This window comes from Takifugu flavidus, chromosome 22, assembly GCF_003711565.1.
Source record: "Takifugu flavidus isolate HTHZ2018 chromosome 22, ASM371156v2, whole genome shotgun sequence".
Lineage (NCBI taxonomy): Eukaryota > Metazoa > Chordata > Actinopteri > Tetraodontiformes > Tetraodontidae > Takifugu > Takifugu flavidus.
In genome coordinates, this window is record NC_079541.1 from 7,025,552 (window position 1) to 7,052,580 (window position 27,029).

Below are 27,029 nucleotides of genomic sequence, written 5' to 3' on the forward strand. Positions count from 1 at the left end.
ACAGACAACACGCGCTCCGCCGCCACGCACGAGCCGGTGTCATCACTGGTGTCATTAAGACGACGTCACACTCGCTGCTTGCACGCGGTTCGGCGGGGAGCGAAGCGCGAGCGTGATGCACTTCAGTCGGAAGTACGTCCCGACACGCTGTCCGGTCCCGGATGACTCTGCATTCCAGGCGGTTCACGTCCGCACATCCCCGGGGAGGCTCGACGAAGCTCCGGAGGGCACCTGGCCGCCGCCGGGGGCCAGAATGCGGATCTCCAAAGCCAACAAGGGCGCGGTGGTGGTGAAGGCTGTCCGGCGGCATCCGTCACCTCAACCCGCCAGTCTCGAGAGCCTGGAGGCGGCCTGGTTGGAGAGTAGACAGTCTCCCGAGTCTGTACCGAGTCCCGAGAGGAAGGACGCCGAAACAGATGCAACCGATAACGGGATGGAAGGTCACCCCGGAGGAGGGCCGTTGAGGGGCCGGAGGAGAGGGTTCAGACCTCCTGACGTGAGGACCATCTTCTCACCGGGAGAGAAGGACCCCAGGGTGAAGCAGGAAACCGGAGAAGGTCACAACTTTGAACCCGGGGGCGAGAACACCTGGTGCGATGTGTGCTGCCGATACATCTTCCAGCAGGGTCTCACCTGTGCAGGTAAACAGGGGCTGGGGTTGGGGGGGGGGGGGGGGGGGGGGGACTGGGCACCCTCAGGGAGATAAATTTGTGACTTTAAGACCAGATATTTGGCATTTTCCATGCGCCCTCTGGCCCAGTGTCCCTCAGAAGATCCCTTATAGAGTTCAGCTCGGTTGTGAGTTTGAAGCTGCTTTCATGACGTGAACAGGCGCGACGGTGAGAGCCGAGAGCTGGAATGTGGCCGGTATGCAGGTGAGCCGGTTCAACCCCGGAGGAGCCGAGTCTCCTCCAGGAAAGACGACGTCCACTGTTGTCCAACAAACAACGTAGGAGACAAACTGGCTCCTTTCTGGCCGGTTAGGGTGACTCCAGGCTCTAAAGGCCGAACTCACATTCTTTTATTTTCCTCACTTTAGACTGTATTTGTTTCATGTTTTAATCCACATTTAGATGATAAAGACATTTTTTGGGTGATTTTTTTTAATTTAAAGGATCTTATTATGGTAACCTATAACATCAGAATCTAAAACCTTACAGGGAGTTGAGCAAAAACATTCATATGTCAGATTAAAACGTGGTAAAGAGTAAAACCCGGCTGATCTGGAGTCAGATTTAGATCTTCTTCCTTTGCCTTTTTAACCTTGTTATGTTCCAGCTCGCTGCTTCCGCTGAGTTTTCCAGGCAGCGCCGGCTAATGTTTCTGCTCGTTTAAGAGCCGTTTCCACGGTTGCAAAGCCCATAAAAGGTCCATTTGAGGTTCTGAAAATGATCAGTCGTTTTAAAAGGACAAAAATCAAATTAGAACGTGAACATGTCTGTTAATGCGACAACTGAGACGTCACTTATTAACGCCGGAACAATCATTAATGACGCAGCAAAAACAGGGGTTTGGTTATTTCTTTTAAATATTAATGGACGTTTGTGTCTCAGAACCTTCTTGAACCCGTCTGAACGGATTAAAGGCAGAACCAGAACGGAGATTATCCACAATAATCGCGCCTTAAAGCCAAAGTTCTTTCACATCTGAATTTTTACATCCATAGCCTGTAATAGAACGTGATTTATGATCTGATTACTTTATAATAATGACAATTAGTTGCTTGACACTTGACTGACTTATTATTGTAATTTAATCGTGATTTACAAGATTAGGTATTGCGAGCATATTGTGTGAAAGTAATTTTGTATGTCAAACTAAATATTTTCAGTAAAATGTTGTCAATTATTATGTGATTGGCTGTTGGGGTGAGTGGGAGGGGCTTCAGAATAATGAATAATTAATCAGCCTGTCATGTTTATGTCATCTGTCGCTGTGTTTAATAGTCATCAGCATGTAAATGATCTGTTGTTTCTATATATTCCACATCTAGAGTCCATTGATAACGTTCACAAATTATCTTATGAGCATCATAAAGCGACTGAAAAGACACTTTAGGTATATGAATGTAGATATTTTATGGTCAGATCTGTATGAAGATGCGTGTAAATAACTAGAAAGGAATCATTAACTTATTATTATATTGATTATTGATTTAGTGGATTAATTAGAATTAATAATCAGGGCAAATTCCTGTGGAGGGAGAGACAGAGGCTCATTTTGAACTGCTGTGCAAAATACTGTGTGTGTGTGTGTGTGGTGTGTGTGTGTGTGTGTGTGTGTGTGTGTGTGTGTTGTGTGTGTGTGTGTGTGTGTGTGTGTGTCTTGTCCCTCAGAGCCAAACTGTCAGAGCGACTGAACAAACAAAGGATTGCAGCTCACACACACACACGTACCCACACACACACAGACGCACACACAGACACACACGTGCACACGTACCCACACACATGCACACGCTGGGCGGGTGAGCGCGTGAGGGTGGGATTACAGACAGTTCTTGGTGGCTGTGGATGAGTTTGGATCGCCATCAGTGTTTTCGGAGCTAGAGCTGGATTATACTCAAACCTGTGTGTTTGCGTGTGCGCGCGTGTCAGATAATGTGCGTGTACACGTGCGCGTAAGCGATGGGCTTTGCCAAAAAGTTTGACAGAAATTTGAGGAGAGTCTCTGGATTTTTCTGTCGTTTCCCCAAAGCGATGCGACGCTCCGGCCGTCTGGAGGTCGTCCTGCTGTGGAAAAACTCCGGTGAGACGATCTTTACCAAGTTGGGGGGGTTTTATTGTCAGTGAAATGATGCACGTGAGTCTGAAGTTTTCCTCTAAACAGAAGCGTATTTACAGTTTTCCTCCTGTGTGATCAGTGACGGGAGCTGAGACGCAAAAACCAGGAAATATGTCGGAATATTTCATTCAATTGGCCCAATTCTTATACATGTTTCCTAACAGCAGAGATGTAAAGTGTGTGTGTGTGTGTGTGTGTGTGTGTGTGTGTGTGTGTGTGTGTGTGTGTGTGTGTGTGTGTGTGTGTGTGTGTGTGTGTTGGTAACTTGATAAGTCTGGGTATTGTGACGAACAACTAGCATATAGTAGAAAAGAATGAAAGAATAATATAAAGAAAAAGAAAAGAACAGATGGTTGCTGTGCTCAGCAGACACCTGTCCACAAACACACACCCACACACACACACCCACCCACACACACACACCCATGCATAGGGTTTATTCACGTTGCTAAAGTTGTAGCCAGCCACACAACAGAGATAGCTAATGAGTTTATCCTGTAAAATGGGCTCAGCTCATTCTGATCTATCAGCACTCACATTTAATTTAAACATCAGTGGTCAAATTAAAAGAAGTTCAGACTAAAACTGACCTCCACCCAATGGAACTGTGTGTGTGTGTGTGCCCAGACTTGATTAGACAACTGGTGTTAAAATAAACACAGTTTCACACACTGGCGAGAAAAATGTGTGTCCGGTCTGACCTTTGACCTGGTAGACTTCCCTGTGAACACGGTGGTGGTGAATGAGCACCTACTCATTAATATTAGTTAAATGCAAATGTCAAAGCACAGAAGTTCAGAGGAGAGAGAGCTCAGACTTCCTGTCCCTCGCTGATTGAATCCGATCAATATCGTTATTGAGTCAAAGAGCTTTTACGGTCCAGAGGACCGAACACGACGCGTGTTGTCCAACTCTCTTCCTCCGAGGATCAAGTTCATTGTCAGAAGAGATCCAGAGAGGAAAACATGAATGTGTGTGTGTGTGTGTGTTTCACACACAGGCATGGACTTATATCTTTGTGAGGACTTTCAGCAACATTCCGCTGACCATAAACAACACGACGAAGACCCAAAAACTAACCCTCTCCATGAATCAAAAGTTGTACCCAAAATGTCCTCTCATTGCAGGTGAAATGCCCCTTCTGGTCCTCACTTTGTACCATGTACAAGAACGCTCACACACACACACTAGTCATAACAAGCTATGTAAGTGTGGCAGCGAGGAGAGAGACTGAGTCAGCAGAACCCTTCCTATCCTGTCTGTGCGTCCATCAGTCTGGCCTCCATTTGACTGTTAAATCACACACTCAGCACAACACACACACACACACATGCATACAGGGGTGCAGAGGGAGCAGTGACCGTGCAAATCAGCACCTGAATTCTGATGGTTGGACAGATCAGCCGGGAGAATGTTGCCGTATGTGGAAGGTTGTGTTTGTGTTGTGTGTACGTGTGTGTACAAGGTTCTGCGACAGCGTTTAGGCTGGGAAAGATATTGAGTTTTGAGTGAGAGATGAAGGCGGGAGATGGGAGCAGCCATGTGCAAACTGTCGGATAAGGTTGGACAACACATGAAAAAGAGGTCACCAGGTAGGATCTGTGGGACAGCGCACACACACTCACACACACACACACACACACACACACACACACACACACACACACACGCACACACTTTGGTTTTTGGCATCTTTTTGTACAAAGTGTGAATGACTGCTTGTTTAGAGGTGTAGTGGGGACCACTTGATATTAATCATGATTTTAGTGGTAAACAACAATTCAAGCGAGCATACTGTCACTTCGGTTTGACCACCTTTGAAACATCACTAGCTTGAGAGTTTCCCTTTGGTAGTTTTCCTGTTAGCACACAGAAACCTGATAGCTCCAGTGTATTTGCATGAACGTTACAGGCGCGTGGAGGCACCGCACACATCTGACAATGGGCTTTTTAAAAACTTTTTTTTTTAAATCTCTTTATCAATGATTGTTTTAATCTGTCTGCAGGCTGTAAGTACACTTGTCACGCCACCTGTCAGGAACGAGTGTCGCTGGACTGCCAAACTTTAGTCTCTCCGGTCAGTCAGGACCACCTCAACAACAACCACAGCGCCCTCCATGTGAGTACGCCACGGCTCTTATTTTCACACACAATTCTCAAATGGACTTTTTCTGACTCCAGTTCTGCCTTTCATAGTCAGTATTTTACTATTGCTTGTTGATTTTATTTAAATGAATCCTGCTCAGGATCAGCTGATGTAGGCTCCAGTTTTAAGCTGCAGTACACGACATGGCCACCGGGTGGTGCTGTTGTCAAACATTACTGCTGCTGGGCTGTGCCGCCAGAAACAGTAGTTTGCCAAAATTGTCATTAACACTGTAAAACAAATTATACACCTATTATATTGATTTTAATAATATGCTTAAACATTATAAGTTTTTGGTAACGTCCCTGACAGGCTTTCACAGTTTGTAGTCTTTTAGAAGTGCTGTCTAATTCAGAATATTTGGGCAACAGATTTTTACTCAACTGATGGTTGTTGTTTATATTAGTACTTAAGGTCAATCTGATGGTTTCCTGTTTTACACAGAATATTTAGTCTTTGTTTTATTTTGTAGCTTGGGTAGTTCCACTGTGTTTCTGGATAATTTAATCTGATCTTAATTCCGCATATTTCAGTCTGATGTTCATACACCTGATAGTGAGTCTTTATTTTTGAATGAAAATGCCACAGCTGGATTCAAATGGGTCAGAGTGTGTCTGTGTGTGTTTGTGTGTAGATTGTGTTGGTGATTGTTCACTGAAGCAAACTGGGACATTTTTTTAGCTGACCTACCTTGTCTGCAAATGAGCTTTTAGTAAGAACTATTCGTTTTTGTATGTTTTGGGATGAGGTAGGATTAGCATGTCTAATAGGAGCTAAGGTTCCGTGAGTCTTAATATCTTTTTAAGATTCTACACTCTGAATCAGCTTTAATCCAAATTGTTTCTGCTTGGTCTCAAATCAGAAATTCATAGAATTGACTGAACGTCATCCCAATTCTTTCAGTGGTGGAGAAACCATCCGATCATCCACCAAAACGGTTGTAAAGTGTGTTTTGTCTGTGGTTTGAGCTCTTTACTCACGCTAACAGCTCCTCAGATGACATCGATGGTTGATGAAATTGATTTTCTGTCATGTTGTGTGTGATTCATGTTCTGTGGGCTTTCCTTTTATGTATTGGTTGCTAATGACTATAGCTTACATGCTGAATAGCAGAAAATACTGTGAAAAGTATGAACTTAAGACCATTAAAGCTTAAAGTTCCAAAAAACAAAGGTTTATCTTCACAAGCTACAGAAGCATGGACATATTTTATAGCAACACTTAACACACACCAGCTAATTATCATAAATAGTCCTATTTGTGTCTGTTATCAATGCATTTGTCAGAATGCTAATCTGTGGAGTGAGGAAGTCCAACACCTGCAAAAATACTGAATCAATAGCAACACCTGAGTGTCTGGTCATCCTCTCTGCTGTGATTGGCTGAGCTCAAGGGAGGGGCAGGAAATGCCTGACAGGCGGAGAAGAGAGAGAGCAAAAAGAGAGCAAACTGCTGGGAAAGACAAACACAGGCAGAGTGAATGATGGGAAACAGGAGAAGCACAGACCGAGAAGACTGAGCAGGCTCCTCTGATGGATGCTCATTAATACTGAAGCAGGAGGAAAGAAACCACCATAGAAGTAGAGAAAACCCATTAAGTTCTTACGAGCGGTCATTAACATGGATTAGTTTTGTTCCGTGTGGATCCACAGTGAACAGATATTTATGGTTGAAAATGGTGCAAACTCATTGCAATGTCCTCTGTTGTGTTCGGCATATTTAATATCCTTAATGCTCGATGGGATTCAGGTCTGAAGGTTGTGTGAAAGGTGGGTTTTAAGGTTTTCCCTCTGGGGTTTTATGGTTACTCATTAAGGGTTGGTGGTGGCGCAAATACACACTCAGCAGCAGAATCAGCAGGAGGCAAAACAATAGTAAAAGTTTCCAATAAAACACATCCGAGTGTGGGAAAAGCTTCATTTTCTGTATTTCTGCCTCACGAGGAGTTAGGATCAAACCCAATCCCCTTCCATTCCTGAACCTGTTAACCTTGTTTTAGAGGAACTGAGCTGCTGCGGCTGTTTTTAGAACTGGATTATGTCATTAAAACACACATGCTGCTCATTTAAACTCATATTCCTCCAGATAACCAACGTTTAAGTTCACTGAGCAAGTTTTTGTGACGGTTTCTGTGTCTCTCCCCTTCAAACAAGGGGAACCATTTCTGTGACCCACCATTGACCACGAAAGCCTTTTTTCCCAGTGTCCCTGAATGTACCACCATGCGTTGGCTCCACTATCAAACATCAGCTCTTCGTTCTGTCCTTCCTGTCAACAAACATCAACTCTGCTTCCTTATCAATCCTCTTTTCCTCCGTCGCTCTTCCACTCTGCTGTCCTCTAATCACACTCTTATTGTGTTAAAGGAAACGCAGACAGGGTGGAGCCTCACCTGCCCGGCGTGAGATAACGCACGTTTATATAAAAGATCAGTTTAAAAGTTTTATCTGCTGTGTATTCAAAAGAAATCGTCCCATTCAGTCAACGCGAGTCTGGCAGAGCTGCAGAAACACGCCACCTCGGTCAGCTACACCACGACACACAACCGTAACTCCAGAGGTCAGAGAGGTCGCTGTAAATGAACAGACATGGCAGTGATGGAGGCATTTAGTTTGCAGCTAATCTGCCCGTCAGTACTGCTCAGAATAAAGAGTCTGGAAGGCAGCAGAGGGATGATTTATAGCAGACAGAACAACTGTAATCTTTGTGGATTGTGGAGGATTACCCCCCCCCCCCCCCCCCCCCCCACCTTCTTTTATCAGCTGCCTGTTGCAGAAACAGGACACCGGCCAACAGATTAGAGCGCCAACGGCAGACGGGTCCCGGGGATTTCCCTGTTTTTGGCTGCAAACGGGTGCCAACATGGCCGCCAGAGACGCTCAGGTGTTTCACAGTGGGGTTCCAGTGAACACCAGCCTCCGACCGGCGGTCTCTGCTGCCCTACAGTGGACCCCTGACTGGCTGGAGAGGCGTGGCTTCGACACATTTATCAGACCAGTCTGGGGGAAAAGGGATGGAAATGGCGAGAACGCCGGGATCCTCAGACGTCAGAAACCAGGCTGCTGAGAGAGCATTTCTGAGATCCCGTCCTGGCCTGTTTCTGTCCGAGGTGACAACAGCAGCCGTCTTCACCAGGGTGTGCGGGAGAGTCTGTGTCTGTGGCGCCGGAGTGAAACTGGCGGTTTCTGCCTCTGAGGTTCAGAGGGAGACTCTGATGAGGGCGGCGCGATGCTCGCTGACTGTGTGTGTTATCTGAGATCCCGTCCTTATCCGCCGGACAATCGCTCTGTAGAGGACGACTCTCACTGACACACATTCATCATCCCAACACACCGTCTGGACGATTAAACGCACAATCAAAGCCGCCGATCGATCATGATCAAAGAGAAAAGTTCCAGTTCATGAAGTTAAACGGGTCTATGTTGAGCTCTTATTGGGATGATGAATCTCTTCATTTAACTAACCTGTGTGTGTGTGTGTGTGTGTGTGTGTGTGTGTGTGTGTGTGTGTGTGTGTGTGTGATTCTGTTATTGTGCCCTTGCTGCAGAACAGTTGCCCCAAACTGAATAAGTTCTGTCCAGCTGCTTCCTGTTTGATTTCAAACTGATTCAATTTTCTCTCCATCAGAAAAAACATTATTTAACCCCCCAAGACACACACACACACACACACACACACACACACACCACACACCACACTCTCTCTCACACTCACCACTCACACACACACACACACACACACACACCACAACACACAACACACACACAACTCACTCTCACTCTCTCTCTCACACACACACACACACACACACACTCTCTCTCTCTCTCACACACTCACACACACACCACCACACACCACACCACACACAGGCTAGCCATCAGCACATTACAGATGGAGATTCACATGCAGGGGCTCGATACGAGCACAGCGCTGGTCGCTGCCTTGTTTGTCTGAGCTTATCGCAGCAGTTAGCGGCCTGCAGGTCTGCACTGGTTTAACCCCTGAAGCTCATTCAGGAACTTCATCCACCATATGCGGGTGGTTCCTGCGATTGTCGTCTGCCGATATGAGAAGTTAGCGTCGCAGCCGTTTCTAGGATAGGTGACTTTTAAAGAGCTAAAAGGCTCTTTAAAAGTCACGTATCCCTTTAGCCGCTAGGCTAACTAAACTCCATGGTGAAGGTCAGCTAAGGTAACGCCAGGGTTTGTTTTCATCGCCACATTTTACGGTTACAGAAATTAGCAGAGGAAACTGCACGGTCGTGTTTTCACATCGACAAGTACCCGGTGAGGTCAAAGGTCAGGTTTCCGTCTGGAACTCGTGGCGCACCTACAGCATTGACAAGGACCCCACACAGACTCTTACGTCTCATTTTAGTTTAAAATTAGAAACGGAGGAAATACAACCCCTCCTAAAACGTCGACCTTAGCATCACTGAGGTGGGCAGCTAGCAGAAATTAGCAAAGGAAATGTGTGTGTGTGTGGGGGGGGCTTCTGTGGGGCTGAAGGGTGTTAAATGCCCAAACTCGGCAAACAACAGTGTGTGGGAGGTGTTGGATCATTCCAGGTGTGTTTCTCTTTGATAAGGGGCCCTTTGATCACTCTCTTCATAGCCTTCATAACCAGCAGGTTAGAGCTACAGGCTGAAGGTGGTTCAGAGACTTGAGGGGGCTGCTCTTCTCAGGGATGGGAATGATGGCGTGGACACCGTGGACACCGCCGTGGCCTCCTCCTGACCTCCTCAGGGTTAAAGGTGACAGGACAGCCTCCAGGTGAGTGTGGAGGCCATATCCATGGTGGGGGGGGTTGCTGTGCTGCTACCTGGCAGCCTACAGCTGGGGGGAGGGGTGTTCTTGAGGCCCTGGAGCTAAGCGGTGGCTACTGTTAGCAAAGGTTTCTTCATTTCCCTCTTCTTTGCCTTTGATCCTGTAAAGAACCCCCCCCTTTTTTCCCCTTGTTTCCCCCCCCCCACACACACACACACTGTTGCAGCTGTAATTGTGCTCCCCCCAGCTGCACTGTTGCCCTCTGGCATTTCAACCCTCCCCTCGCCGCCTGTCTGTGATGATCCGACACACAGATCCTCTGACGACGCTCTTCTGCTCTTTGATCACGAGACGCCGGGTCTTTGGCCCGTCAGGATGAAACGCCGGGGGCCTCCAGGCATGAGCAGCCCACTTTCACGTGCACAGACGCACAAAAAACACACAATCTATGATGTGTTTGGGTCAGTTCTACAGGACCCCGAGGCAACCTGGAGCTCAGGGAGGGAATTTGTCACCGGTTCTTTTTCCCTCAGGCTGCAGCGTCACTAAAACCTTCTTTACACACCCACCACTGTCTTCAAATTAGACCCCCCCCCCCCCCCCCCCCCCCCGCCTTACAGGTTAACCGACATCTCACACATCAGAGCGGTTTTGTGTTTCTTTCACGCTGAATGAGATCATGGAATTCTGAGGGGATTCCCGTCTCCGTCTGTCCATCTGACACCCTGTCATTCCGCTCCTCTAAACGTGACACATTCCTCAGGCGGCGAACTTTGACCCCTGCCAAACCCGCCTGGCGTGACTCGTTACCCTCCACGCTTATTATCTGCTTCAGCTACACCCAAAATGAGTTGAGACGCTTTTTAAAAAAAGATTTTCATTTTCTGACTCCCGATGTTGCCTGGATGAGGTGAGAGCGTCTAGTGGCCATTCGTGGTACTGCACGCACCCTGTTTGCTATTGTTGCTTTGTCTCCTGATTATACATCTGTGACACGTAAACAAGTAAATTGCGTCAAATTGAGTCTAAGGAAAAAACCTCAAGCTAAAATCTGCGTGAGAACCTTTAAAAATAATCAGAAAGGAGGAGCTGAATGTGATGTTTAACTGCAGATCTTCGGCGGCCACGTTCCTCCTCCACAGTTTCCACCTGTCTGTCTGTCTGTCTTCCTATCACACATGTCATTACACGGATGTACCACGTAATTTAGCCTGTATTTAGTTCGTTCCACACGGGTCGTTGCTCGTGTTTGCTTTTCTTCTGTTGGATCATTTTTGTATGATAAACGATGGTTTCTGTTCAGGAAGAGATGATTATTATCTCTAAAACATCAATTCAACGTGATGATTAGCCTCGTCAGAGAAGCCCACCAACACCAGAGTCCAGGCTAATAACAGGGATGGTCCCTGAAACATGCAGGCAGCACTTTCAGGTGAAACTGTGGCACTATTTTAAAACTCTGTGGCGACTTTTGAGGTCAGGGGAGCCGCTGAGGTTCACGTTTCCTGCTGCTACTTGTGCCCCAGGCTGCAGACCCAGTATCTGGTCTGGAGGAGCCACTCACGCTGGTATGTCAGAAATGTTTGACCAGACTGGTACCAGGGCGGCGGCCAGTTTAACACACACACGCACACACGGACACATACGGACACACACACATACGGACACACACTCTGGTCACCAGGACTCAGACAAGGTCACAGCAGGCCGAGTTTATCCTCTTTGACATTTGGCTGTTTCACCCTCACTTTCAAAATTATGAAATACGTGTGTGTTTTGTCCATAAAGACCAGATTTAGCGATAGCTTCCAGTTGTCCAGTTGCCCTCCAGTTAAAAGCCCTGTGGGTAATATTTGGGGACATCTAGTCATTTACATGATGCAGGAATTAAAGAGAGAGTGAAAGTTCCGCCCTGTCAGTGGCCTTTGACCTGATCCGTATTTTAAGAACCAGGATAACTTTGCTCTGCTGGTTGGTGATTTTATTTAAAGGATTTCAGTTAGCTGAGGTTTAAGCACGACCTCTCATTTCGCCTCTGGGCACCTCAAAGGTCAGCAGGAAGCTCAGAAGGAAAAACTACTTTAACCTGCTCTGGGACACTAATATAAGCTACTCTAAAAACACAGATAACAACATTAAGAATTAAAAGCAACAGTTTAATGATGTAAAGACAGAAAATACATTGAATGAACGCTCACATTAACAAAGGGGGTAGCTTATTTTAATGAATCGGTCTTTAGCATAAATATATATTTAAACCAGTGTGTTTTCTAGCTGCACAGCTGTCAATCATGTCACATATCTGCGATTTTAAACGAGCTAAGTTAATGTCATTTTTGTCAAAACTCTTTAAACTTTAAACACTTTTTAATGTACATACATTTCCGTAGATTCGCTTGATTGGCTGTGGACACGCATGGGGCGTGGCTCCACTGGTTTCTCGCAGGTGATTGGTCGGCTGGAGTTACTCTTCGGAGTGGGCGGGGCCTTACTGTACCCAGCCTGTCAGTCAAAGTTGACCGCCCATTCAACGAGAGGCGGCGGTCGAGAGAAGCGTCTCTCCTTTGGACTAGTTTTCGCTATTTTTCATCACAAAACTGACCACTTTGTCGAAGACACTGAAGGAGCCGCTTCCTAAATGGCGTTTGCAGATTTTTGTGAGTGATTAGAAATGTTTAAATGGGTTTAACGAGGGAAGAGGACGAGGGTTGAGACGCCACGGAGAGGTTTCAAAGAGGAAATCAACCCGAGCAAACATCGACTCATGCGGCCACAAACCGGCTTCAAGCCCCTATTTTAGACTGCTCTCAGCCCAAAAGTGTCAGTTTGGGGGGGAGGGCTGTTGTGGATGCTTTAGTCTGGAGTTTTCCTCTGCAAATGACGTGGAATAGCACGATGAGCAGCGGCTACAGCAGCTTGGAGGAGGACTCGGAGGAATACTTCTTCACGGCCAGGACCTCTTTCATCAAAAAACCTTTAGGAAAAGTCACCGAAGGCAAGGTAAAGACCAAATAATTCCACCTTTTCCCTAAAATAACCCCGCTACAAGATGTTTGTGATCCGGAGAGAAGCTTTATCCACCCGCACCGACGCTTCGTCCGGCCGCGAACTTCATTTAACGAGCTGCAAAACGAGCATTTATTCAGTTATTCTGCTGAAACAAACACGTTCTAAATCAAACCGCAACTGTCTTCTAATTCTAAAGATGACATTAATTGTCGTGTTGGCTTTAATTAAAGCGTCCTCTGCTCGAGAAAAGGCCTTTATCCCGTTTATGGCCGGTTCACCTGTTGCGACCTGCTAATCTTTGTCAGTTCGGCTTTAAAATGTGCAAAAGGTGGATTTGTGTGCTTTGAATTTGCTTTGCATGTGGAATTGTAGTGGAACTCTCAAGCTGTGAGAGCATTTGGAGTCAAAGATTAGGTTGGCCTTGTTTAATCCACTCTATATCTGACTTTTGCACCAGTGGTGTGAGCGAGCAGCCATTTGAAACAGAAACGGTGTAAAAGTTTGCATTTTATGAAAGATTACAGTGTAAAACACTGACCTCCCCGAGCAGCCCCCACCTAATGACCCATTTAGGCTCCAGTCTGGATTTTAAACAGCCCAGCAGCGTCCCAGCCTGGACAGGGGTCTTTAGAGGCCTTCGGACTGATGCATCCTGGGAAATCCAGGTCGAGGCCGGACTGAGCTTTGGATGGCGTTACACCCACGCACGCAGCAGCTTTATCGTGCCGGGAACTCCAGGAATGAGTTCGCTCAGGACCTTGACTGGCTCTCGGCTGTCTCCCAGCGGCTCCGGCTCACGCGGACCCCGATCAAACGCCGCACGACGCTGACGTCGACCCTCGTTCCATCCGGGAGTGTGTTTAATACACACAGCTGCCCGGTCCCTGACATCCGGACGGTGGTTCCATGCATGCCAAGCAAAGGCGGGGGGGGGCCACGGGGCGTTTCCCCTGAGAAACCTGTAGGGAATTTTCTGTTCTGCTGTGCAGAAACTGGAAGGTTTGTGTGTTGTTGGTGTGTCCGTGTACTTGTGCCGCAGCAGTAATGGATTACTCATTCAGGGACGCCGCTGGAATGTTGTTGGCACACTGCTGTCAGCAGATTCCAGGTGATACACTGGGCCGGGGGTCCGTTAAAAGCTGGCCAAGGCCTCAAATAATGAAGGTTTACATCATCGGTTGATGACTTAAGCACTTTTTTTTTACTAAGTCACATCCTCTTATGTAGTTTCTCTGGTTTTGGGCTCTTTTGTCTCACTGGAAACCTCCAGAGAAGCTTCATGTTTGAGGAACTGTCTGACTGTTTGGTTTCCAAGAATCGTTTCTTCACCAGGACCAAGTCTGATGAGTTGCTCTCCTGATCCGTGTGTGTGTGCGTGCGTGTGTGTGCGTGCGGTGGCTGACTGAAGGGCCACCATTGACTTCCCCTGTTGCCGTGGACAACCATTAAACGTTGAAACTATCAGTGTTCTGTCCCACACACTCCCAGCTGCTGCCGTGAGGCTTTCTGTCGTCCATCGATCCTCTGGTGCCAGATTAGCCCCAAATGGGGCTAAAAAGTGTGCAGCCAAACTCTGCTGGCTATTAATTACGTGCACGACGGCGCGGCTAATTTGATCTGTAGCAGTAACCTGAGTATCTTACTGCTCCTGTGGTTATTCTGGGCTGCACTCGTGTTTTGTTGACATCATCATTTATTCCCAAAGTTTAGCAACTTTGACAGTTTTCTGAGAGAGAGAGAGAGAGATTCCTGGTCACTTTATGGTGATTAAATCTCATCGGGGCAGTTAGACGAGTTTGAGGGAGGCGGTGGACAGGCGGCGGCGATGCGCGGGGTGTGAACGGTCCGTTTGTATTCCGCACGCACGCATTCTTCCGCCCACTCGCCCACTGGGCCACCTTTTCTCTGTCAATGCTGTTTCTGTTGGGAAATGTCACACTGACCAGTGGGCCTGTGTCCCGTGATGGTAATCCCACCCAACCCCCTCGGGCCACCACACACACATGCAAGCACACGCGCCGCACGGCTAAAGCTGCTCATCTCCACGTCAGCCCCGCCCCAGACGGCACGCCGGAGGCCGGGTCATCTGTCGGGCTCTGCTGCGGCTCTATAAACGACGGCAGCAACGTCCCTATTCTGACCGCAGATTATCCAGTTAGCTTATAGATTCGATGAATATCCTGTAGCGGTTTAGTGGTCGCATCAGCTGACGGCAGAGAAGCTAATTAGTTTTAAAACTGAGGCAGAACGGCACCGGCTCCCTTAAAAACGATGACCTGCAGGAGTGCAGATTAGCCGCGGTGGTTTTGGGGACGAGCCGGCGAAGCTTTAACCCTGCTCTCATGAGTCGTGCTGCTCTTTAACTCCCAGATTATAACTGGGATTACAGTGGCTCCCGCGGCGTTCTGCTACCGCTCCCTCCCCAGGAAGTCCTGTTTCCTCATAACAGTGATGTTGACAAATCTAACCTCATCCTGATGACATCTGCTAGCGTTGCGCGGTCGCTCTGCATGCTAGTCATTCCTTGTGTTTTTCCTGGTGATTTACCGCTTCCACGGGACGTTTTTAGGGCCTCTTGGATTTCTCACTCTTTCTTGTAGCGGCCACAGCTGGAACGGCTGCGTATTTACTGGCTGGGAGCCCTTCAGGTGTGTTTGAGATCCCTCTCCTGCCCAGTTTTTGGTTGTCAGTCTGAAACTTTCTGCACTTCCACACAGGAACTCTGGATCAATCAGGGATCCCCCCCCCAGCTGTTTGTTCTAGCTGTGTCCAGATGCTAGCGCTCCGTCTCTGAGCTCTTCTAGCAGGTCGTTTGACCTCATGGGTGCTCTGATATGCACTACGAGCTGGTGAGTGCCTTCACGATCAGCTCCACCCCAGGTGATTTAAACCAGATGGACCATCTCAAAGCTTAACAAAAGAAATGAATCTGATCTAAATGATCTCACCTCCTTATCTGTTTCTGGAGAAAAGTACCTCCTGGTCATTGTCTCTGATGGGACGGCGTCATCACAGATACAGATCTTATCTCTCTTAGTTTCTGCCTTTATCACGCCATAATCCTGTCTTTGACTTCCTCAACCACCATGTTGTTTACCTCTTAGAGTAGAACGGTGCTTCTTCATCGGTCGTGACCTTTGATCCTCCCCGTGTTATTTCTGTAAACATAAAGAATTGCTGGACTTATTGCACGTGTGAAACCTATCCTGCCCTTAGTCACATTCTCCCCCTCTGCCCTTCCTTCCTGCATCTGCCCCTCTCACCCCTTCCACAGCTTCTCTCTCGGATTCGTCCCGGTTCCTCGTCTATTGTGATCACTTCCTGTCCGTCCTCGCCTCTCTATCCTGCGCTGTCGAGGCCACCCGGGTCTTGTTCTGTCATCCTGCACGTTGTGTGGCTGCTGACATTTATTTACAAAAAGTCGATAATGGAGAAAAGTGAGGCAGCGGGAGTTTGTTGTTAGCCGCAGCAACATGCTAGCAGCCGTGTATCATTGATTAGCGCTTATCTTTGCATGTACTTTCTGACCAAAGGTTGTAAAACCCTCTCATGCAGGGCCTGTTTAGGCTCCTCCCACACCATGGCATGAATATAATTGACAATCTTCCAGGGATGCAACAACATTTTTGGGAGAAGAAAGTGGCTGATGCCGATATCTTCCAATACTGGTTCATTTACCCTCTTTTGCTAATGCAAATCCAACCAAATGAGCATCCAGACGCTCAAGCTGAGGGGCTCTAATGGGCAGGGGAGGTTGTTTAGGACAGGTCCTGACCGTTTCTTCCCTGACACCAGTTTGGCTGAAACCTCCGACGCCGAGTTTTTGTCATTGAGGCGTCTCAGTGACACAGATTAACCCCGTAAATCCTGGAACGCTCCTAAATCTGCCATCTAAGTCCCTGACCTGTCCTTTTTCTCCACCAAGCCGTACTTACGGTTCCATCCTTGGCTGCTCCGTCTGCTGTATTTGAAAACAATTGGGGCATAATAGGATTTCACCACAGTCTGTGATTACAGCTTTTCCCGTTGCCACAACGACGGGCCGCAGGTTTTGTCTCATGGCATCATGTGAGTGTGCATATGTGAATTATAGCTTCCTCATTCGACCTTCCCAGGGTTTAGGCAGCAGCATGCCAACCGTAAGCACATGAGTGGCATTAGGTTTCGTCCTCTTTTTTTTAATCAGTATGTGGTATCCATGGCGATTATGTAATGTCGCATCAAACTCGATAAACTGGTTGACCCAGCCTACCTTGCCTTCACCGCCAGCTTCTTTTAAAACCAGTTTATCGCCGCCAACATGCTCAGTTTGTTTATTTTTGGCAGCATCTCAATGGAAACCGGCTAAAAACCGGCCTGTTACGTCAAACTTTAGCGAACTCTGACGGCGTTGGCGGTGGAAATAAACTCCTAACAGGCCGCTTTCATCGCTTACTGCACCGCAGGTATTTCACAGTCCATTTGTGTGTGTGTGGGTGTGTTTGCGGGGCCATTATTCATCCGCGGGGTTTTAACCTCGTCTGCAGGTTACATAAAACTCTTTACGAGACGCTCCCACCGCTCCTGCTCTTGCCGTTCCAAAGGAAACATGAGTGGAATTGTTCTCGGCTCTCCGGCCCCTCGCTATCTCTTCAAACGGCGCCGGGCTGAGCGCCGCTACGCCTGGAAACACACACAAACACGCACACCTTGACCACGCTGCTGTTGATAAATCTGCCTTAAAGGGCGGCCGGTTGCGTCATGGAGAACATGAGGTGTTTGTTAGGAAAGAGAGGGAAAAGAGGGAAGCGATCAATTCCTGCAGCACATAGGCGCCGTATCAGGCTGCAGTTGGCTAACTCCTCCGTTACCACCTGTTTTTTTAGTAATAAATCCCTTCTACACACGTAAACTTGGACAAAGTTTTTAGAAGTTTTTGAGCTAGCATTGAGCATGTGCAGCTTCAGCCTGCCCCTTTCAGGGAACTGAACCAAGAACCTTCTGTTCAGGATGAGGTGATGATTCAAGCTAGCTGCAAGCAAGCAGGTCGGCTACCTGTAGCATCGAGTGGCTCCAGGTGGGAGCAAGAACCCAAAGCTTGCAACCTTTTGTGAACATTATTTCATTATTTACATGGCACAGGCACATTTATAAGAGCTTATATGGGCGTGTGGTGCCGCCGCGGTCTTTCCCTTTAAAGTCGTCTCCAGTCGGCAGCTCATCTGGCAACAGTTGAGGTCGGCAGAGCGATTCCAGTCGCCGTTATCGCCAAACCACGGCGCGCTTCTTTCGGGCTTATGAGCTCGCTTTGATGTTCAAAGAGAGAAAGTAAGGGCGAGGGAGAACTAAAGACCACCTGCTGGGACCTGTTTTGAAGCGCACGAATGGCAAGAAATACAGTTTTGGCCACGAGTTAGGCTGTAGCAGATGCTAGCCAGATGTGATAGTAGCATTTATTAGCGGACGGTCAGACATGCTCTCATAATTCCAGAATAACCCTCCTAATGTCGGGTTACTCTAATAATAGGGGACGGGCTGCCACGCTTGGGTGCTGAATTAATCCTTATCCCGCGTGTCATTAGCCGGTTACGTGGAGCGGCGGCTTGAATGTGTCACACCTTCAACGGGAAGCCTCCAGGCCGTCTCGGAGCGCGCCGTCGGATGATGAGTCGGCGGGTTTCAACATTAAGCCCTGACTCAGCAGGTTATTATTCAGCGGCCGGCAGCCTCGGGGTTGGCGTTTGTGGCTATGTGCAATGTTGTTTCCCTATCGGTGTCCCCGCAGACACACCAGGTCTCTGTGGTCGTGGAAGGTCACCGGGTTTAACCCCGACTCCTGCAGCGAGTCGCTCCAGCTCGTCTTTGCACTCAAGTCTCATCTTGTGGGAAAATGAGCGAGCGTGACAGTATTCATGTCAGCCTAGCGCTTCGGCTAATTATCTCTGAGCAGTTGATGTTTGCTGGCTTGGTTTTAGTTGTAATTGCATAATTGACCTTGTAAATCCAACCTCCAGATGCTGAACACAGTCCTTGTTTGGGCGGAGCCTCGGAGAGGGCAAAGGTCACGAGGTTATAAACACGTTTACGCTCTTTGCTTGTTGCTTCCTGACCGAGTTCCACCGAGACATTTAAAATCTGCAGCTTCTAAAGGTGCCTCTTGATCCACGACAGGCGTGCACGTGCACACGGTTTCTGCTGGTTGTTGTGGTCGGTGGATAACGCCTGTTGTTGGTTCTAGTTTTTAACATTGGAGTTGACCAACCGATGGGGCAATAGGGGCATAATGTGGCAACAAATGAACAACACAGCTTTAACAATTTGTGTTTGTGGCTAACAATCTAGCTGTGACATTAACACACACACACACACACACACACACACACACACACACACACACACACACACACACACACACTCTGTGTTTGATTTAATCAAAAGATTATACAACCCAACAGTGAATAATTCAAACAGAAGTCTTGGCACAGATGTGTTAACACCAGAGGACTTAAGCAACTGAGGTGTGCGTGTGTGTGTGTGCGTGTGTGTGTGCACGTGTCCTCTGCAGGTGTTTAGCAGGACTCGTCTCCATGGCGAACAGGGCTAGTTCAGTACAGCTCACTCCAGCCTGCGCGGATCTGTTTCATCGTGTTCTGTTTTCTTGTCTCATCTGCAAGTTTCAGTTCTTAGATTTAGCTCTAGAAATAGCAGCGATAGCAACCCTAACGCTAACGCTGAAGGATCGTGGTCACATAATTCCAGCTGTGATTTCAAGCAGTTTTACTCAAACTCATGACATAACTTGTAACATAACAACACAACAGCAGCGTGCTAGCTGCTGTCGTTCTGGCACTCGGTTTTATAAACCAAGGCCGCTTCAGTTAGAAGCAGCTCATATTAGCTAACAGGCTACATCGAGGGTTCCATTAACTTCTCCTTCGGCCCGTTAGCTTCTCTGTGGCAGAGCAACGGTGCGAGCACTTTCACTAGTGTGGCACAGTCGTGTGTGCGTTCCCATTAGAGCAGGAATGGCAGGAGGAAAGGTGCGGCCCCCCACCACTTCCCCCCGTGGAGTCGAGAGGAAGCGCTACAGAGAGGGATGTTGATTCAGCTCCCATTAAAAGTCCTTCTCTAGCATTTTAGAAAGGATGTTTGGGTTTCACCATTTCAGCCGCGCAAGCTAGCGTCCTTTAACCTGAAGGTCGGGTTTCTGAAGCCTACGTTTATTTAAGAAACACACAGATCTGTTGTGCCCCAGGCTATCCTTGGCTAGCCGAGCGTGTTTTGTCTACACACACACACACACACACACACACACACACACACACACACACACACACACACACACACACACACACACACACAGTTGATGTCATGATGTTTATGTTCCATAAAAGTCAAGCAGATGATCCTGAAGATGCTGAACTGGCAGAAATGATGAAGATAACACCATCTACAGCTGCTCAGACTAAACTACCACCTGATAAAGATCCCCCTCTCCTTTCTGTCTGAACACTTTTATTCTCTTTCACTTCCTCTTTAGAGCTCCTCTGGAGCACGGGTAAGGTGGCCTTTCTCGAGATCCCCCCCCCCCCCCCCCCCGCTTCACTGAAATAAAGACCATGACCTCATGGTGCTGTAACTCTGTCTCCTCCTCCTGGCGTTTGTTTGGACTGGAGCTCTTCCTCCTGCATGAAAACATGCACTTTACAGTCATAATGTCAGTGTTTTTACACGTTGCCGAGCGCAGCTGATTATTTGCGGAGCTGTCCCGAGATCCTGACCCGTCCTGGTACTTTTGGGGGAGTAGACGGGTCTTTTTGGTGTCTGTTGTGGCCGAGGCCCTCGCTGTGGAGGTGACTGACAGGAAACCTGCAAATAGAAGTGACGCAGTGACGTAACGACAGCTGGAGATCACTCACCTGCCCCGACTCACCTCACCTGTGGAGATATACACCTCAGCTCAGCGTTGTGACATACGGGGGTCGGAGGAAAAGCGTGATCTCAGAATAAACCAGTAGATGATCTTTGGCACCACTGCTGATCTGCCCATGGTGCTGAGTCCACGTGACTACAGATGATCCTGATCCTGAATCAGCTCAGGTGTCAGGAAGTCACCTAATTCTGTCGATCATTAACTGATCAATACTTGGTGTGCAGTGGACGATGGCGCCATATCAACGTGTGAGTGTGAGTGTGAGTGTGTGTATGTGTGGTACCATGTCTTCCCTTGTTCCTTTGAGCAGTCTGTGGTTTCCATTTAAGGGTGTATGTGCCTTCACAGTCTCTCTGGGTTCTGTTCTGTGTGTGTGTGTGTGCGTGTGTGTGTGTGTGTGTGCGTGCGTGTTAATAGTTGTGGCTGCACTATGCCCATGTAAGCTCACAGCAGATTAAACCTGAGTGTGTGTGATTGCAGCCATAAACACACACTGGGATGTCAGGGAGATGGACTCGTGCCTCCATCTCGGGAGCTTTTACTCTGGGCTGAGCGTGCGTTCTGAAGCGCCGGCAGATGTTCGCGGGACGCCTCGGACCGCGTGGCTTCCTTCGTCAGCTGACCCCCCCCAGCCCCGCGTCCTCCCTCTGTGAACTCGCTGTTCGGATTGGGCCCGTTCACACTGCAGGCCTCTAAATGGCGTCTAAATTTAGGAAGCAGTCCCGCAGCTTCAGGAGTGGGTTCTGGTCATGTGACCCCTGGGCTACGAGCGCTTGTTTTCCTTCCTTCTGTCATGGTTTTCTTTAGAAAGGTAAAGGCTGCATGTCCCACTGATGTGGGTCCACCTGAACATTCCTGGTTTGATTTAAGGTGGAGCCGAATCTGCCTCCTCCTGATCCCGTTTAAGCCCCCGCCATCTCATCCCCCCCCCTTTATTTCACCGTCAGGATGTGGAGAAGGAGCGAGAGCTGCGGACGGAGCTCAGCTGGGAGGAAATCGGCCAGAAGGTGGAGCTGTACAACGCCGCGACCAAAGACCACCTTAAAATGACGCTGGTGAGTGGCGCCGAGCTGAGTCAGGGAGCTCCAACGTGTTTGGTTTGGAGCTCTTTTGTCCTGGACGGAGAACTCTTTCACCCACGGCTGCTTCTCTGCGTGTTTTCATACAGATGAAATCATGTTTGATGCAGCAGCAGCAGCTAATTTAGCTAAATTAGCTGATATGATGTATCCAGAATGGCCTTCTGTTCCTGTAGTTACTATATTATGTCACATGTTTGTGGTAAAGTTAGAATATTTTACAGTTTGGTCTCAAACTCGCCTGAGACTGCAGTTTTCCTGCCAAAGGAAGGTTTTGTCCACGCTAACGCCTCGCCTGCCGCTAACCGTTAAACATCAAAATTAGCAAAGAGCTTCTAAAAATGTGAACATCTGGGATGAATCATGTAATAGCAAAGCTCCAGTTTTCAGCGTTCCTCCTGCTGCCAGCATTCCCGGGCCCTCGGATCAGAGGGATGAGATGGTTCCTGCTCAGTGTTCGCCCCCTCATCGCGGTCCCTGGCGGCGTGGACCTTGTTTGAAGTTGCGGTCAAACCGCCGATGTGGGGTTTGATGGGAATGGTGGGAGGAGCAGTATTTCTCCTGAGCTGGCGCGTGGACGGCGTTTTAAATAAAGCGGTGATCCAGCAAACCTCTGACAGCATCATCGTAAATCCCTTGTTTCTTTATCTCGTCCTCGCCACTCTTGCATTGAACGGGCCCCTCACAGTGGATAACCAGATTACCCCTCTGACTGGGGCCATCTGTCTCTCACTGGGTGGACTGGGCGGCTTCAGGGACATAATAGCATATTTTGTTTCTTATGTGTGTTTTGCTCAGTTTTCCCAGGTTAAAAGTCATCAGTGTTCATTTAAGTAACTAATTAGAACTTTTCTAGCAGCTTTAGAGCCACGTTCCACCAACTCCAGTACAGTAAAATCTGTTTTTTGGTTGTAAAATCAATATAAAACACAATTTGTCACATGTAAATTGGAGTTTTTTGGTTCTTTAGCTTTAGCCTAGCAGAATACCCCCCCCCCCCGTGCAGATGTGCTGTAACGCTCTGTGTCTGTCTCTGTCCCAGAATCCAACTGGAGTGTATACTGGTTTCATCAAGGTGCAGATGGACCTGAGGCGGCCGGTGACGGTGAGGGGGGGGCAGAAGGCAGCAGGAGGACGTGTGGAGGAGGAGGCCTTTTATCTGCCCCGAGGAGTCACCAACACCCTCCACATCAGCTCCAATAACACAGTCAGACAGGTGGCTGAACACACACGCACGCACGCACACACACACAGACGTCAGCGCGACTCAATTAGGATCTGATGACTAAAGGGCTGAGGTCATCGCAGATGTTGGACGTTTTAAGCAGGAAACAGTTTCATCCCTTCTTCACGTATAAATTCTGTCCTCCTGTCTCAGGTTAGCGAGCTAACAGTTAGCATCCACGAGCTTTAGGAGCGTTTTCTTCCCCCCCCCCCCCCCATCAGCCTCCTGCTATTTCCAGTGTGACCCTGTGGTGACTCCTGACGTGTGTCTCTGCTCAGGTCATCGTGGCGCTGCTGAACAAGTTCACGGTGGCCGACAACCCAGCCAAATACGCCCTCTATAAACGCTACTGCAGGGAAGAGCAGGGTAAGAACTGGGACTCCACATGGTGCTTCATGCTTCTCATTCCTCTGGTATCATGTAGCCTGGTGTGTGTGTGTGTGTGTGTGTGTGTAATGATGCCAGGAGACTACGCCCATCAGTAGTAAACACATTTATAGTCACATACAGCTGCTGCTGGTTTATCTTGGATTATTTCGCTTCTCCAAGACAAAAAAAAAGTGTTTCTGAGTCTTTGACACAATTTTTAGTTTCTTAAATGCCCATTTAGAGGGTGCTGTAGACCTTTTTGGGCGTGTTTATTTATTCCAATTCAACTCAATAACAGATAATGTGGAAAGTATTGTTGGTCTAATAGCCTAATGCTAATCCAATAATGAGATATTGACCAGTTTTTTTAGTTATTGACCCCCCCCCCCCCCACACACACACACACTAATTGTCTGTACCCTCCACAGTTTATGTGTGTAAGCTGGCAGATGGCGAGCAGCCGCTGTTCCTTCGCCTGCTAGCGGGACCCGACACCGACACGCTCAGCTTCGTCCTGAGAGAGCAGCAGACGGGAGAAGTTGTGGTAAATCTTCCTCTTCCTCAGTCTCCTGTTCATCCACGGCATAAATCTTTATGCCCGTTCGAGGCATAAATCTGCTTCTTTTTTTCTTCTCAATGTCCGCGTCAAACGGCGGCTTTCATGGTGTTTCTATGGTGGTTTTCAGTGGGATGCCTTCACCATCCCGGAGCTGCGGAACTTCCTGCGGTTCCTGGACAAGGAGGAGGACGAGCAGCGGGAGGCTGTGATCCGCCGATACGAGGCGTACCGGCAGAGACTGCAGGAGGCCCTGAGGGAGCTCGGAGGGACCTCGTAGACCTCCAGCAGGCAGCGCTGCTGCCCCCCGGTGGACTGGAGGCTGGACTGCTTTTCTTCCCGTGGAGGTGAAATTTAAATGGATGAGAAGGATTTCCAGGCCAGAAGAAGGGATGATCCCGAGATGACAAGAGGAGAGAGCGATGGGAAAGGACAAGTGAATAACGGGGTGAATGGACTAAATCTAGATCGCTCATCCGTCTGCTCACACCAAAGATCCAAAGGTGCCATATTTGTTCGCTCTCCATCCCTCTTTTCTTCCGCTCTGTCCTGCCGTCACGTCACCGATGAGGAGTGTCGCTTCCTTCCTCTCAATCCTGAACACTCGAGGCCATAACTTTTATTTAATTTCAAAGGTTTGTACATATTTTTTTCTTAATTTATATTGGTGAAGTTTTTTTTTTTTTTTTTTTAAATCTTTTTGAATTTTTTTGGTTTTTGAAAAGAAGTCTTATTTTAGTGGCTCTTGGATCTGGTCACCGACGGTGCAGATGATTGGATCCAGGCCGATGTGAGGACGGTTTGTCCGGAACGTCTGAGAATATTCAGGCGTAACTTTGTTTTATAGAAACGATCCACGCGTGTTTACGGAGTCTCGGGTGCCAAATCATAAAATCCATATTACATCCTCTCTTTTATTGCTAAATATGACTCTTTAAACATGATATATAATCCAAATTATAGCTTTAATAAGTGTATTGAATACATTCTAAATATAATTACAATGAGCAGAAATGCTATATTTTTTCATGTCTCGGCGTAGAGTGACGTTCAAATATTTTTTATTGAGTATAACATCGTTAATCTGTTGAGCATTTACGTCTGTCATTTACACGTGATGATATTTTCCATATAGTTGTGGCTGCCTTGTGCATGTTTTCATTTTTAGGGGGGTTTCCATCATTTTTGGCACATGCAGACTCCGTACAGGCTGGTCTGATGACGAAGGTCAGAGAAGGTGATACGAGCACAGAAGGAAAAAGCAGGTTGAAGTTGAGGACGAAGCTCTGAGAGTTTTCTGCCAAGTTTGAGCGGGTTTGTTTTTTTTGGGAAGTTTGGCCGTTTAGAGGAAGTAGAAGAAGAAACAAACTGAGGAAGGAAGAGAAGGAGGATATCGGCGAGGAGGTTGTGGTCGAGTGCGTGACCCTCCACCTCGAAGTCCTATAGAAGGCTCCGTTTGGTGATTCTGGACATGAAAAGTTGCCTTAAACACAAATATGGGCTCTAGTCTGCGTATTTAATCAGCTCTGAGACCAGAGACACTTTAATAATCGCTGAGCTGCAGGTACTGATGTTTTTAGCTGTCCAACAGCGACACCTGGCGGACAGACGCGCCTATTTCTGTTTCTGTCGGTCCAGATTTATTTTTATTTTCTCATAACCAAAGATATTTTGTGGCGTTGCCTGGAGCAAAAATAACTACAATAGAGGCCTCGTAGAGAGTTTTATTTTTAATTGTTTAGACACTGGTTTAATCTACGGAAGCCCGGCGGCGCCAAAATGATCCAGGTCTGATTTTTAAAGCCTATGGGAATTTAAGAAATGAAATCAAGTGTTTGTGATGTCGGATCAGATGAAATCATCAGATTCTGTTTTACTCTAAAGCTCTGTAGCTTTACTGTTTCCAAAATATCTGAAACATCAGTTAAATGCAGAATATTTAGTTCATCAGGTCGACCAATGAGACTGGAAATCAAAGATCCTCGTGACTCTCGGACCGTTTTGGCCTCGTCGGGCATCTGGTTTATCTAATTTAAAATATGATATGAAAAATTATGAATTGAAAAGTATGAAGCTGATGTCGCTTGTGTATTTGAGAACCAACTTCAGCTGTTAAACTCATCGTACCAGACGTGTGTGTGTGTGTGTGTGTGTGTGTGTGTGTGTGTGTGTGTGTGTGTGTGTGTGTGTGTGTGTGTGTGTGTGTGTGTGTGTGTGTGTGTGTGTGTGTGTGTACACATGTATACTTTTTTGTGGGGGCACTTTAACTTGAATTCAGGGAAGATGGGCTTTGATTTATTTTATATATAGATTCAAATTGCGGATTTCTCACTACTTAATATCTAACATGATATTCTTATTTTTGAGAAATATTGAGCTCGACTGATTCTTTTTTTTAAACAGATTGAAGTACAGTGTGACAGAAGTGTTTTAAGATCACTTTATTTTTGGTTCTGTCCCCACAAGATCCCATATTATTTTAGCTAGCTGTAGACTGTGAGATGTTTGTGTTGTTTGTTTGTTTGTGTAAACACTACTGTTCCACAATAAAGCTGACGGATGTTCGAAAAGGTCAAGAAGCAAATCATAGTTGCAGATTGACCTCCATCTCTTTAGTGCTGTTAGCGGCGTTAGCATCAAAGGTAAACAAACAGGATTTTCTGTTGCACGTGAATAAAAGCTGTTGAGGACTTATATGCCAAAGATCTTAGTTCAGCTCTTCTTGTTTATCTTATTTCCACATTCTGTTGGAGCATCCTGAGCTCAAAAGCACCATTTAAAAATAAATAAAATCAAAGGTCACAGAAGCTAAACTTCAGCAACGTTTCTGGGATTTCAGCTTCGGCTTTGACATCTAGGACCTCGTGCGTGCCTTTTTCAGATGAGAAGAACCTCAGGAGAGTTTTACTCTGACACTTTTGTGGGTTTTGGTTATTTTTTGTTTACTGTTTCAGTTGTTACCAAATGTGACTTTTGCTCTCAGAGGCGGCTAATGCTAATAAAGTTGAATTCAATCAAAGCTTTTTTGGGTGTGTTTACTTTTACTCGTACAACACAAGAGACAGCTAAAATATCTTAAAAATGAAGTTTGTCTCGAAGCACCTATTGTCTTCTCTAATCACTGGTTATGTTAATCCTGTCAGTGACCTGGCAGCTAGTCCATATCTGATCAAGTGGCTTTTG

General features: G+C 47.3%; 1 protein-coding gene across 1 annotated transcript; it reads left to right on the forward strand.

The window, feature by feature from the left end:
- The first annotated feature begins 47 nt into the window (after positions 1-47).
- Positions 48-26,865, forward strand: rassf3 (Ras association domain family member 3). Its single transcript, XM_057022429.1, has 7 exons — positions 48-641; positions 4,791-4,903; positions 21,565-21,672; positions 22,739-22,912; positions 23,200-23,287; positions 23,719-23,834; positions 23,977-26,865. The coding sequence occupies exons 1-7, from the start codon at positions 116-118 to the stop codon at positions 24,124-24,126; spliced, it is 1,275 nt and encodes a 424-aa protein (XP_056878409.1). The 5' UTR covers positions 48-115; the 3' UTR covers positions 24,127-26,865.
- The last annotated feature ends 164 nt before the right edge of the window (positions 26,866-27,029 follow it).

Bases quoted from the DNA above. Each gene is read 5' to 3' on its own strand.
- rassf3 (XM_057022429.1), top strand. From the start codon at position 116: ATGCACTTCAGTCGGAAGTACGTCCCGACACGCTGTCCGGTCCCGGAT. The intron at 21,673-22,738 runs GTGAGTGGCGCC...TCTCTGTCCCAG, and splicing joins ACCACCTTAAAATGACGCTG to AATCCAACTGGAGTGTATAC. The intron at 23,288-23,718 runs GTAAGAACTGGG...TACCCTCCACAG, and splicing joins CTACTGCAGGGAAGAGCAGG to TTTATGTGTGTAAGCTGGCA.